At 41.9% G+C, this 13,757-nt stretch overlaps 1 protein-coding gene across 2 annotated transcripts in view; it reads right to left on the bottom strand.

Annotated features, from left to right (window-relative positions):
- Positions 1-1,942: 1,942 nt before the first annotated feature.
- Positions 1,943-13,757, bottom strand: part of VSTM5 (V-set and transmembrane domain containing 5) — a 29,522-nt gene continuing 17,707 nt past the window's right edge. Inside the window, exons 2-4 of one of the 2 annotated variants that reach the window (XM_037011692.2) lie at positions 6,559-6,885; positions 6,306-6,482; positions 1,943-6,180 (exon numbers count right to left, since the gene is read on the bottom strand). In XM_037011692.2, the coding sequence (XP_036867587.2) occupies positions 6,137-6,180; positions 6,306-6,482; positions 6,559-6,885 (548 nt within the window). In that variant the 3' untranslated portion in view covers positions 1,943-6,136. The remainder of the gene's footprint in view (positions 6,181-6,305; positions 6,483-6,558; positions 6,886-13,757) is intronic. The other variant, XM_037011693.2, reaches the window with a different exon arrangement.

Genomic DNA, 13,757 nt, shown 5'->3' with positions numbered 1-13,757 from the left:
TCTTAGTGCTTCTTAACTTATGGTGGCCCACAACAGTTGCCTTAGCTAATTTTACTAAGCTAATCTGTACAGTTCTGCTCACCTGAGGAGCCTTTTGTGTCATTTCGAAGGCTCACACTGTAGTACTATGACCCTCAAACCTTGACAAAGGACTACTTTTTGGTTTTTTAAATGTCTATTCACTGAAGATTGATATTTCACTAAAATATAATAAAAATAAACTAGTAGAAAAAAGCTTAAAAGATACAAAATAAAAACCCCCCTTTTATACTAGACATGAAATGGTTGTCAGATAGTGAAAATCCTGAAAGCTGTATTTTCTCTGATTGTCTCGCCGAGAACCAGTGGTAGGACACTTTGCATGAAACTGATGGGAGTTCATGCACCAATGTTACCACCTGTCCTGTGAAACTTCATCTGAGTGGAGTGGCCGAAGACTGACCTGATCGTCACACGCCTTCCTGTCCCCCTCATTGTAAGTCAGTGTCTAGTGACTAGCTGTCACCCAGCTGAAGGACACTGGAAACTAAACGGGAAATGGCAGCTGAGTTGCTGTGCCAGCGACTCTTCAGTCTTGTGTCTACTTACATTTCCCAGCTTAATGATTTGTCCTGAATTCTCTGATGCTGTCAGTATGTGCAAGGCATTTGAGAGGCAGGTTGGAGAAAACCAGTTAGTCCCTCACCTAGTATTTAACAGGTCAGCAAAGAGCTGTGTAGGAATGTCGGCTCTGCTGCCGAGCTTGGCAAGGGTACCTCTCTGAACTGTTTGCTTCCATATAAAATGGCAACCTCGTGGTTCAAAGGTTTCAATACAGTTGGTAAGGATGTGAAATTCTAGAGTGTTGTGCTATAGAAAGCACCATGCAATGCTTTTCTAAATGTCAAGCCAATTTGAAGTTGAAAAATGGTTAAGATCCCAGATTTTTACATCTCATTAGGAGAAAGCATTTTAGAATGTCCTGTATTGTTTAAATTTACAGAAAGTAAGGACAGTGAGTGCATCTGTAGGTATGAAGATTTTCGTTTTCTCAGTCCATTTTTAGAGCCGTGCTCTACGGTCAGCTCTCCCCGTGTCCTCTGCCTTTGTCTTTGTTCACGTTCACTTCCCTACTCCTGTTCTGCACTGAAACCTGACATACTTGGGGCTAACGTGGCTGAATCTCACTTTAGGATGGGAACTATTTCCCATATTTTACACTTTAGGATGAGAACTGAGACAATAGGCAGTTGACAACTGGAAAATCCTGTCTTGAAATAGTGGGCACTGTGGTACAAGTGGTCAGAAGTCAGTGACCAGAGCTTGGTGGTGGTTGTAAAGTCTGCTGCTTCTATCTACAAGTCCACTTTCAGAAACTTAGCCTATAGACACACTTCACAAAGCAGAGATTCACAAAGATGACTGTAAGGTTTATCGAGGAGGCCTGTAGAAGTGGAAGATTGAAATCAATCTGAAGGTCCAATAAGAGAAGACTGAATAAATTATGGTGGAGGAGCCCCAGACACGGACACTTATTTTTACTTCTCTGAAAGTTGAGCTCAAATGGCCAAGGAGTTTTTCCACGCCTTCCATTCTAGCTGTCCTTGCTTCAGAACCAGAAAAACTTCCGTGTTCTACTGTAACCATTACCCTGCTTACTGATCATGAAACTGTGGTTGTAGAACAGACTAGTTGTCTGGAAACCTGATGAGGGAGACGTTTGCGATCTAAAAGGAACCTACAATCTGCAAGTGTTCCCGATAATGCGTATACCAAGGAGATGAGGCCAGTGGCTGAGTCTACTCTCTTACCCAAATCTATCCACAACTTCTCTCTTAACTGTCCTTACAGGTCCTGCCAATCCCAACTCCTGGAGATCCAAAAAGGCAGTAATCAAGATCTGTGTTCAGTATTTGAAAAAGCCTAATGGAAATCATACATTTACCTCTAAAACCTTACTATCAGATTTCACCAGAACACATCAAATCAAAGTGATAACCCTTGACTAGCTCACACTGGCCAGGAGTTCAAATTTGCATTCTGTATTGTTGATAAAATAAAAACTGGCAACTGATTTATTTAAGAAGTTTACTTTTTTAGTAAGAAAAAACTCAGACCACGAGGGAAAAATGCTTTTAGTACTTTTAAAGACAACTACCTAAATCACCACTGGTCTGTTGCATCAAAGAAACTGAACCTACTTGTGCATACACTACTTGTAAGGTCAAATCCAAAGCTAAAACTTTACACTTATTTTACAATAGCAATGCCCTTTCTCCATTCTCTAAACATGCAGTCTCTTATAAACTTAACACAAAGCCCACCAGTATTATAAAACATTGACTCTAAAGTTCCCAAAAGAGGAAGGGCTGCATACGAGATAGAGGTGAACATTAATAGTTGGCAAGAGGGAAGCCACCTTGGTTGAAGGAACAAGTCTGATGTATGAGAGAGATTGCCCAAGATATTTTTGTATATTTCATTTGAAATAAAAGGTAACTTTTCAGTGAACAATTATTATACATTCATGCTATGGATTGCATTGTGCAAGCAGTAAAAAGAATGAAGCTTAGAAATAAAGACATGCAATAATGCCCAAGAAACTTTGAGGAAAAACGAGCAAAATGTAGGGTGATATGTATAATAGAATCCTATTTGCCTAAAAAGAAAGTGGATTAAATATGTATATTGCAGTGTGTGTGTATACAGATGCCTTGCTATATGCTTAAGCAAGCCTAGAGGGAAACATACCAAATGCATCTACTGTTCCCTCTGAGGAGTAGGATTGGAGGATAGAGTAGTTTTTGCTTCATATAGACTTCACTATCATTTTAAAGAAGGGTTTATCACCTTTGTACTTAGACCAAACCCAAAACACCCACCTAAGTTTTGAAGGGCAGTGGAAACAGTGAACTCAGCAATCATGTTCTCAAGGATCAGAAAAGCTGACGGCGGACGCAGGTTTGGGTGTGCAGAGATGCACACGTCCCAGCTCACAGCATTCGCCAGCGGAAGCCGCAGTGCGGAGAGACGCCGACAACATCCACGGGGGGCTGCTCTATTTTCAGTGACCTAGAGATGTGTCTGATGCTTGCCTGGAAACTGGGCAGAACTGCGAGCTGCTGACAGGGTCTTCCTTCCCCCGACACACCCTTCGGCGTCAAGGACGACTGCCTTGGGGTCGCGTTCCTGCGGGGTCGTCCTGGGTCCCTTGGTCTTGGTTACATCTCCCCGCGTTCTGTTCCGCCACCTCCCCTCTCCCCGTGTTAGTTACCCAGCCCTTCTGAACTGTGTTCCCTCAGGGCTTGTCTCTGCTTTACTGCAGGGGCAAGACGTCCCGAGAAGCTTCCCGACCTCTCGCCGCCCTTGTCCTCACCCCTGTGGGGCGTGATTGCTAACTGCAGCGAGCGCAAAGTGCGGTGGGCTGTGTACCATCTCCTGTGGGCCCCAGAACCGCTTCCCGAGTCAGCGCTCCTCGTGCACCCGAATGCCATGAAATGAGAAGGTACAGTGTACACCTTGGTTTCTTGGATCCCAGTCTCGGCGGTGACATTCTGTTCACAGCATGTATGTTCCTTCTGTCGTGCATTGTTCAGTGAGGTGGAACAACTGTCACCCTCGTTTGTGTGGACTCCTGAATTACAGTTAATATTATGGAAGCAGAAACTTCAATTAGTCGTCTGGCTACAGTACAGGGGAGAATGATAGGCTCACTAGGTGGTGTTTTCTGATTTGCTAAAGAATGTTTACAGTTAGAACCATTGTTATTAGTTCCCTTGTCATTTAAGAAATGTGCCAGACCCTGGCGGAGCTGCGGATGGCTCCTGCCAGTGGCCAATGGAAGCCCCGCCCAGGGCCTGGGTTCCAGGCAGGCGTAGGTATGCACACAAAGGGCCAGGGCTTGATTTTCAGTTTTTATTTCATTCTCTCAAACCAATTTTTTCACAGCTGAAAATATAACTTATAGTTTAACATTTACAGGGGCCAGCCTCTATGATTTAATATTTTCTTTTCTGAAAGAGACAAAAACCTCAGGCTCAGGAATCAAACACTTTCCAAGGGAATGTTCAGGACAGAAGGAGCTTTAAAAGTGCCAAATAAAGAAATGGAAAGCTGAGGGAATAACCCTGTGTGAGTTTTGGGGAGGGGGACAGTTTAATTTACATCTGGGTTTGCCCACGGAGGCCTCTCACTGGGGACTCATTTCCATTTCTCCTTTGATTAGGAACTTTACCCCCTGACAAGCTGGGAGGTAGAATTCTGGGAGGCAGATGGTGTCGGGGGACACACAGACTCCACAGCCACCCATCCAAGCTGCCTTCCTGCAGGTGGGCTCTGTGTCAAAGAGAACTGCGCACATCATCCTTGACCCCCTTTAATCTGGGATCCTCACCCTTCTGCTTCATGGGACCGGAGGCCAGAATAAGGAACCTCCTGGCATGGGGCTTGGTTCCTCTGTCCATCACCTGGGGAAAGGGCTCAGGTATTCATGTTTATACACGTGTACAGGTGGCCCGAGGGCAAAAACCTTCTATGTGGCAGGTGCTAAAGCTGCAAGTCAGTTGTGTAGACAAACTTCTCTCTTGCCTTACAGACCAAGTAGTGCCTTTGGAGCCATTGTAGATCCTGAGGGCTCCTGTCTGTATACTCCAAAAGATCCCTTCTTGTAAACCTGGATTCATGATTCAAAGAAAGGCCTCACACTAACGTCTCCAGTTAACTCCTTGTCTGCCACATGGGGGAGTGGAAAAGATGTGGACATCTGAGACTTAGAGAACAGGAAGGCAATGTGCTAGCTCTCCTTCATATTTACATGGGTGAATTTGCAGCTGAGGGCTGGGGACACAGCTACTAACCTGAGCCTCCACTGCTGAGCCTCGGCCTCCACTGCCAGTGGGGTGATACTTTCGGTCTGTGGCTAAGCATGCTAGAGAGGGAAAGATCAAGGAAAATGAACTCGTGCCTAATAAAGAGCTTGCCAGATGGGACTTGGGATGGAGAACCTTTCAAGTAAACACTGTGATCAACAACCTGAGAGAATAAGAGCCAAGGCCAGCAGGGACCTGGTCCCCAATTCTACCTGGAACCCCAATACTCAGAACATTTTATCAGTTTCCAGTACTCGGATAATTTAGTGCTTATTGCCTTCCAGATTCTTGAAGACTCCTCAGGCCGTTCTTAACTTGCTCGGTGAGCTCTGTGCATACTGTGGGCTTCACTTGATACCCTGACTGTGAGGTACGTGAGCACCAAATGGTTCTTAGCCCAGCTGGGAGAGAGCAAGGGCCTGATTGAGACATGAAGCATTGGTGATGCAGGGGATGGATCTGAAGCCCAAGCTAACTGCCCAGTTGTACTGTTCATCATGCAGCTTTCATACAGGTAGTGTTACCTAGCTTGTCGTGAGGCCATTTGGAGGCCAGATGCTGCCCATAATGGAGAAGAACTTTGGTGCAAATTAGGGCTGTAGGAGGGAAAATCCAATTGATGTTGGAATAAAATGAAGAGCATGGTAATTTTCTCTCTATTCCTTATTACCAGTGCTGGTCCCTCAGGAACATGTTAAGATCCTCTCCTTAAAGCTCCAGGCCATGGGGTCCTTGCCCTGCTCACAGTAACTCAAGACAGCAGAACAGCAGGCTCTTGGTCCCGACCTCTGCTTTGTGGGCAGCAGACTGTCCAAAAGCCTCAGGTTTTCTCACAGTTGCCCCTGCGGCAGAGGGTTAGAGGCAGAAGCAGAGCAAACAGGAGCACAGAGAACTTGTTCCAGTGCTGACTGCACACTCAGTCTGGATACTCTGGTTTCAGATACCGGGATTCCTCCAACGGCCAACCCCCAGGCAAGAACAGAACAGTGCGCTAGCAGCAGGTGCCTGTGCCAAACCATTGGTAGGGGTCAGCATGGCCCTGAAGCTGCAGCCAAGCAAAGCTCAAGCACACTTCTCCTTGAACTTTGTGCAAGTGCTAGAAAGGACCTTCCAGTCCAGAGTCCTCAACTCCACACAGTCACTTTTGTTAATGTCTGGCAGTCTCATCAGGAATGGGTGGCTGTAATGGGACAACAGGAGGCTCTGGGGTAGATTGGCCATGTTTACTCCTTTTGTTGGAAAATAATGTTTTCCTCTTGAGGTAGGACTGTAATTGGGCCCAGTCTTGGCTAACACTCAACATCCTGCAGCTCAATCTCCTCAGTTGTGCTTTCTGCAAAGCAAAAACAAGTCAGTGAGTTGCAAGTCAGCTGCAAGGTAGTTTCTTGGTGAGAACAAGATACCATGTGCTACCTCCAGCCATAAAAGCATGAATTATCACAAGGCCCAGAGAATTACCTTTGAGTTTGTGTCTTCTCTTCCTCTGGAATTTATATGCACACTTATTACAAACCCACATGAGGCTGATTAACACTGCGGCCACAGCAGCAAGAAAAGCAAGGAAGACAGCAACAAAGTGGAGGTCTTCATAGAGGATCTCTAGGGAGCAGGATGAGGGGAAGGGGGAGACAATGTCTTTTTTAATATTGTGCAGTCAGTTCCCCACACACTTGCAGTTCAGAGGGGTGCTGGGCCCCTGGGGATGTCTTACCCGACACATGCAACACGATGGTGCCAAACTGGCTGCTCCCCAGGTGCTCTGTCACTGTGATGACATAGTAGCCAGAATCTCTCACGCTCACACTGAAGAGCTGGATGGAGCCATTGTCAAAGGTGCAGACTCTGTCCTTGTGGCTTTGGGAGATGTTGGCCTGAGTCCCTGGCTTCCATTCCACAATCTTTTGCACTCCCCAGGTGGACGTATACTTCCATTCGATGGTTGGGACACCATGGCAGGAATATTCAACTGAGAGCAGGATGTCTTCTTCCACTGTGGCATTGATGGCAGACTGGGGAATGTACAGTGACACGCCCTGACCTGCAGGATGGAGTGCTAGATGTGGGGCAACTTATAAGAACTTATTGGGAATGAACTTCTATAATTCATTAAGTTACTTAGAAAATATTTATTGATTGCCTAGTACATGCCAGACTCTCTTCTGGGTTCTGGTGCTGGTGCTACAATGGTGAATGTTATGGACTGAGTATTTGTATCCCACCAGCTTCAGCTGTCCTACCAAGGCAGCCTGGCACAGCTCCAAGCCCCAACCAGCCTGTGCTGGACCAGCTGTTTTGCCAGGACCGCTCCAGCATTATGTGTATCAGGATACCCCTGGTCTGTGAGCTCCACCACCAGCCATACCTCCTGGGAAGCCCGGATGTGGAGTGCCCTGGGATGGCCCTGGCCCATGGCTACTCCAGCCAACCTGTGAAATACCACAGGACCCCCACAGGGGACTTTCCTGCACAAGGCCAGTCCTTCAAGACCAGGAGAAGCAGCTGTCCTGCAAAATTGATAGAAATAAACACAGAGAGTCAAAGAAAGAACCAATCAGAGCTGAAGAATACAATAATTGAAATGAAAAATGCACCAAAGGGAAACAACAGATAAGATCAGCAATCTGGAAGACAGAGTGGTAGAAATCACCCAAAGAACAGCAAAAAGAAAAAAGAATTTTAAAAGACAAGAATAGTTTAAGGGGCCTCTGGGGCAACATCAAGCATACTAACATTCACATTATAGGGGTTCCAGAAGGCTAAGAGAGAGAGAGAAAGGGCAGAAAACTTATTTGAAGAAATTATTGCTGGAAATTTCCCTAATCTGGAGAAGGAAACAGACCTTCAGGTCCAGAAGTACAGTTCCAAACAAGATGAATCCGAAGATATCCACACCAAAATATATTATAATTAAAATGGCAAAAGCTAAGGGAAAATGTTAAAGGTAGAAAAAGAAAAAACCAATAGTCACATTCAAAGGGAATCCCACAAGACTATTGTCTGAGTTTTCAGCAGAAACTTTGCAGACCAGAAGGGAGTGGCATGATATATTCAAAGTACTGAAAGGAAAACACTCCTAACCTAGAATATTCTACCTGGCAAGGTTATCATTTAGAATTGAAGAAGACACAAGGAGTTTTCCAGACAAGCAAATGCTAAAGGAGTTCATTACCATTAAGCCAGCCTTACAAGAATATCAATGAGTCTCTGTGAAGTGGAAAAGGACATAACTAGAAATGAGAAAATATGTGAAAGAAAAAAATCTCACTGGTAATGGCACATATATAGTAAAGGCAGTAAATCAGCCACTTAAAAAGTTAGTATGAAGGGTTAAAAGCCAAAAATAGTAAAACTAAGTATACCTACAATAAGTAGTTAAGGGATACACAAAATAAAATGATGTCAAAAACATAAAACATGATGGGGGCAGTAGTAAAAATGTAATGCTTTCAAAATTTGAACTACTGCTATCTATATAGTCAGTATATATGAACCTCATGGTCACAACAAATCAAAAACTTAAAATAGGTACACATACCAAGACAAAGGAACCCAAACATAAAGCCACCAATCCACAGGAGACAAGACCAAGAGAAGAAGAAAGAGTAAAGAACTACAAAAACACCAGGAAACAAACAACAAAATAGCAATGGCAATAAGTAAATAACTATCAATAATTACTTTAAAATAGACTAAGTCCTTCAATCAAAAGACATAGGATGGGTGGATTAAAAAATAAGGCCCATCTATATGCTGCCTACAGGAAACTCAGTTCAGATCTGAAGACACACACAGTCCCAAAGTGAAGGGATGGAAAGAGATATTCCTTGCAAATGGAAGAGAAAGCTGGTACTCATACCAGACAAAATAGACTTTAAAAGAAAGGCTGTAACAAAAGACAAAGAAGGGCATTAGATAATGATAAAGGGATTAATCAGGATATAACATTTGTAGATATTTATGCACCCAACATAGAAGCACCTGAATATACAAAGCAAATACTAACCAACATAAAGGAATACCCACTTATATCAATGGATTGATCATCCAGACAGATCAATAAGGAACATTGACCTTAAACTACATATTAGATCTGATGGACTTTATAGATATATACAGAACATTTCATCCAAGAACCATAGAATATCCATTCTGTCAAATTTACATGGAATATTATCCAGGAGAGATGTTAGGCCAGAAAAGAAGTCAATAAAATCAAGAAGATTGAAATCATATCAAGCACCTTTACCATATTTTTCTAGTATGAAACTAGAATTCAATAAGAAAACTGGAAAATACACAAACATGTGGAAACTAAACAACATGTTACTAATCAACCAATGAAGAAGTCAAAGAATAAAAAAATACCTTGTGGCAAATGAAAATGGAAACACAACTTCCCAAAATCTATGGGATGCAGAAAAAGTTCTCAGAGGGAAGTTTGAAGTGATACAGGCCTATCTCAAGAAGCAAGAAAAATTCAAAATAAAAAATCCAACTTTACACCTAAAGGAGTTAGAAAAAGATGAACAAATAAAGACCAAAGTTAGTAGAAGAAAGTAAACAATAAGGATCAGAGCAGAAAGAAAAAAAAAAGAAAGAAATAGAGATTAACAATAGAAAAGAGCATGAAACTAAAAACCAGTTTTTTGAAATGACAATCAGGAAAGCTTCAGCCAAACTCATCAAGGAAAAAAGAGAGAAGGCCAAATAAAGAAAAAGAAATGAAAGAAGTTACAACTGACACCACAGAAATGCACAGGATCATAAGAGAACACTATGAACAATTATACACCAAATTATAAGATCTAGAAGAAATAGGTAAATTCCTAGAGACACACAACTTTCCAGGTCTGAATCATGAATAGGAAATATGAACAGATTACAGGTAATGAAATTGAAGCAGTAATTTAAAAACTCCAAATAAACTTGAATTCCAGTACCAGATGGGTTCATAGGTGAATTCTACTGAATATTTAAAGAGTTAGTACTTATCCTTCTCAAATCATTCCTAAAAACTGAAGAGGAAGGAATCCTTCCGAACTTCATTTTACAAGCCAGCATTTCTCTGATACCATAACCAAACAAGTACACCATACAAAAAAAAAAAACTACAGACAAATATCCCTGATGAACATTAATGCAAAACTCCTCAACAAAATATTAGCAAACTGAATTCAAGAATACATTAAAAGGATCATACACCACTATCAAGTGGGATTTACCCTAGGGATGCCAGGATGTGCCAGGATGGTTCAGCATCTGCAAATCAATCAAGGAGATAAACCACATTAATAAAATGAAGGATAAAAATCATATGATCACCTTAATAGATGCAGAAAAAGCACATGACAAAATTCAATACCCATTTATGAGAAAAACTCTCAGCCAAGTGGGTATAGAAGGAATGAACCAGCATAATAAAAGCCATATATGACAAGCTAACATTACACTCGATGATGAAAAGCTAAAAGCTTTTCCTTTAAGATCAGGAATAAGGCAAGGATGACTACTCCTGCCACTTTTATTTAGCACAGTATTGGGAATTTTAGACACAACAATGAGTCAAGAAAAATAAAAGGCATCCAAATTAGAAAGGAAGAAATAAAGCTCTTACTATTTATAGTTGATGTATTATATATAAAAAACCCTAATGAATCTACCAAAAGGCTGTTAACAACTAATTGATAAATTTAGTAAAGTTGTAGAATACCAAATTAGCATACAGAAATTTTTTGCATTTCTTTACACTGATAATGAGCTTTCAGAAGAGAAATTAAGAAAATGATCCCATTTATAACTGTATCAAAAAGAACAAAATGCCTACATATAAATTTAACCAAGGAGGTGACAGACCTGTACTCTAAAAACTATGACACTGATGAAAGAAATTGAAGATGACACAAATAAAGCAAAGATATCCTGATTCATAGATTGGAAGCATTAATATTGTTAAAATGTCCATACTAACCAAAGCAATACAGATTCAGTGTAACCCCTATCAAAATACCAATCGCATTTTTCACATAACTAGAACAAGGATCCTAAAATTTGTATTGAACCACAAAATACCTTGAATAACCAAAGTAATCTTGACAAAGAAAAACAAGGCTGGAGGTATCACACATTCTGATTTCAAACTATACTGCAAAGCTACAGTAATCTAAATAGTATGGTACAGGCATAAAAACAGACACTGTAGATTCTGTAGATCAGTGGTATAGAATAGAGCACCTAGAAAAAAAAGCCCACACATATTTGGTTAATTAATCTATCACAAGGAGGCAAGAACATGCAACAGGGAAAAGACAGAATCTTCAAAAAGTGGTTTTGGAGAAAGTGGACAGCTACATGCAGAAGAATGAAACTGGGCCACTATCTCACACTACATACAAAAATAAGTTAAAAATGGATTAAAGATTTGAATGTAAGACCTGAAACCATAAAACTCCTAGAAGAAAACATAGGCAGTACGTTTTCTATTTCATTGGTCTTAGCAATACTTTTTAGGGCCAGTCTTCTCAGGCAACAACTACAAAAGCTAAAATAAACAAGATTACATCAAACTAAAAAGCTTTTTCACGGTGAAAGAAACCATCAACAAAATGAAAAGGCAGCCTACAGAGTAGAAGATATTTGCAAATCATATATCTGATAAGAACTTACACAACTTACTGTCCAAAAAACCCTCAGTTAAATAATAAACAAAGACCTTGAACACACATTTTTCAAAAAAAGATACAAAGATAGCCAACAGGCACAATGTGACTAATAATCAGGGAAATGCAAATCAAAACCACAGTGAGATATCACCTCACACCAGTCAGACTGCCTATTATCAAAAAGACAGAAAATAAGCTTTGGTGAGGATGTAGAGACAAGAGAACTCTCAATGCACTGATGGTAGGAATACAAACTGGTGCCATCACTATGGAAAACAGGAAGAAGATTCCTCAAAAATTTTTAAATAGGATTACCATAAGATTCAGCACTTCCACTTCTGGGTACATATCTGAAGAAAACACTAGTCTGAAGAGATACCCACCCCTTTGTTCACTACAATATTATTTACAATAACTAAGATATAGAAGCAACCTTAATGTGCATCAATGTATGAATGGATAAAGATGTGATACACACATACAATGTAATATTTCTCAGCATAAAAAAGAAAGAAATCTTACCATTTGCAACAATATGGATAGATCTAGAAGGTTTTATGCTACATGAACTAAGACAGAGTAAGACAAATACTGTGTGATTTCACTTATACGTGGAATCTAAAAAATGAAACGAACAAAACAGATTCATAGAGACAGGAAACAAATTGTTGATTATCAAAATGGGGCAGAGGTTGGTGGGGCAGGTGGAATAGGTGAAGGAGATTAAGAGGTAATACTCTCAGTTATAAAATAAATCAGTCATGGGGATGTAATGTACAGCATAGGGAATATAGTCAATAACATTGTAATAAATGTAGGGTGACAGATGGCAATTAGACTTATGGTGGGCAGTGTGAGATCCACGCCAGGTGATGGGAAGGCATAGGAAGGCCCAGGCGGGAGGTCGCCTTCTCCAGGAGCTTGAGAACGTCTCTTCCGGAGAGCATTCTGGAGGTCAGGAGGAAAGAGCAAGGCAGCAAGAGCAGTCGGGGGGTTGCCGCTGGGACTGATGAACTAAAGTGGGGGTGGGTGAGGCAAAGAGCCATCAGGCAGAGGTTTCTGTTTGAGTGTGTAGGTGAATAGTAGTGCCGCGGGCTAAGGTCATATAAATGCCATTATACATGCATTAAGTAGGCACCATGCACAGGCCCACTGCGATTCTGTCAAGGATATAGGGAACTGCAGTGTCAACAGAACTAGCTTGTCCAAGTTCACCCCCCTGAGTCACATGCGGCCTGCTGATGCCAAAGCTCACATATTTAACCTCTATGCTCAAATCAAAGGTCAGCGGCTGGCAGTGGTGGAGCGTACAGAATGGGCCACGTGCCCCCACACACTGAGAGGGGTGCTCAGGGCTGGCTGGCCACTGGAGAGTGACTAGCGCAGGACTGAAGCTTGGGGCCCGCCCCTTGGTCTCCACCTGGCTTCCTGGGTGGCCCCCTCACTCTCTGGGTGCCCATTGCCCTCAGGCCCCTGTGAGGTGGCTCCAGGTAGCCACACCTCTTACCTTCCCAGGCCCTTGTCACTGTCCTCCTCCACCCCTGGCACACCTTCCCTCATACCTGAAGAGGGGACTAGAGATAATCCGGGAAATCCCATGCTGCAGTAGTGGGAGGTAGTAACAGCTTTCAAGAGTTACGGCTGCCAAGTAACGGAAAGGTAATCTCTCTCAACTCTTTATTTTGAAAAGTGTTAAGCTCACAGACAGTTGAAAGACAAGAACAATTAATATCTATACACCCTCACCTATATTAACGTTTACTATTAACATTTGCCACACTTCTGCACTTCTCTCTTTCTCTAAAAAACAGGTTAGATTCCAGGCCAGCCCTTGGAGGACAGGAATTATATATTTTCTTAAACTCTGTGGCCCCTGTGCCCAACACAACACCTGACACATCGTGATTGGTCAGTAAAAGTTTGTTGAATGACCAAATATTCATAGTGACAAAAAGAGCAAACTTTTGCTCTTTTTCCCAATAGAAATGTTGCTGCTTATTGGGTGGTTTGAGAAATTAGGCACTAATTGAGAAAGTAGGTCTAAATGCTAACATGCATAGACCTACTATAGAAAGAACTAGAATTTAGTTTTCAGGTTTTGTGCGTCGATTACCATATTATATACTCGTCATGAGCGTTGCAGTCCTGATCTCTCATTTTTCACATGAGAGTTAGCAACATGTCCACACAGATAGGAGGCAGCAGAGGTGGAATTTGAATGCAATTCTGTCTGACTTAAACCCTGTGTTTT

The sequence above is a fragment of the Manis javanica genome, chromosome 11, assembly GCF_040802235.1.
Source record: "Manis javanica isolate MJ-LG chromosome 11, MJ_LKY, whole genome shotgun sequence".
Classification (NCBI taxonomy): domain Eukaryota; kingdom Metazoa; phylum Chordata; class Mammalia; order Pholidota; family Manidae; genus Manis; species Manis javanica.
The sequence above is the reverse complement of the archived record's forward strand: the minus strand, read 5'-3'. Positions and strand labels throughout refer to the sequence as shown.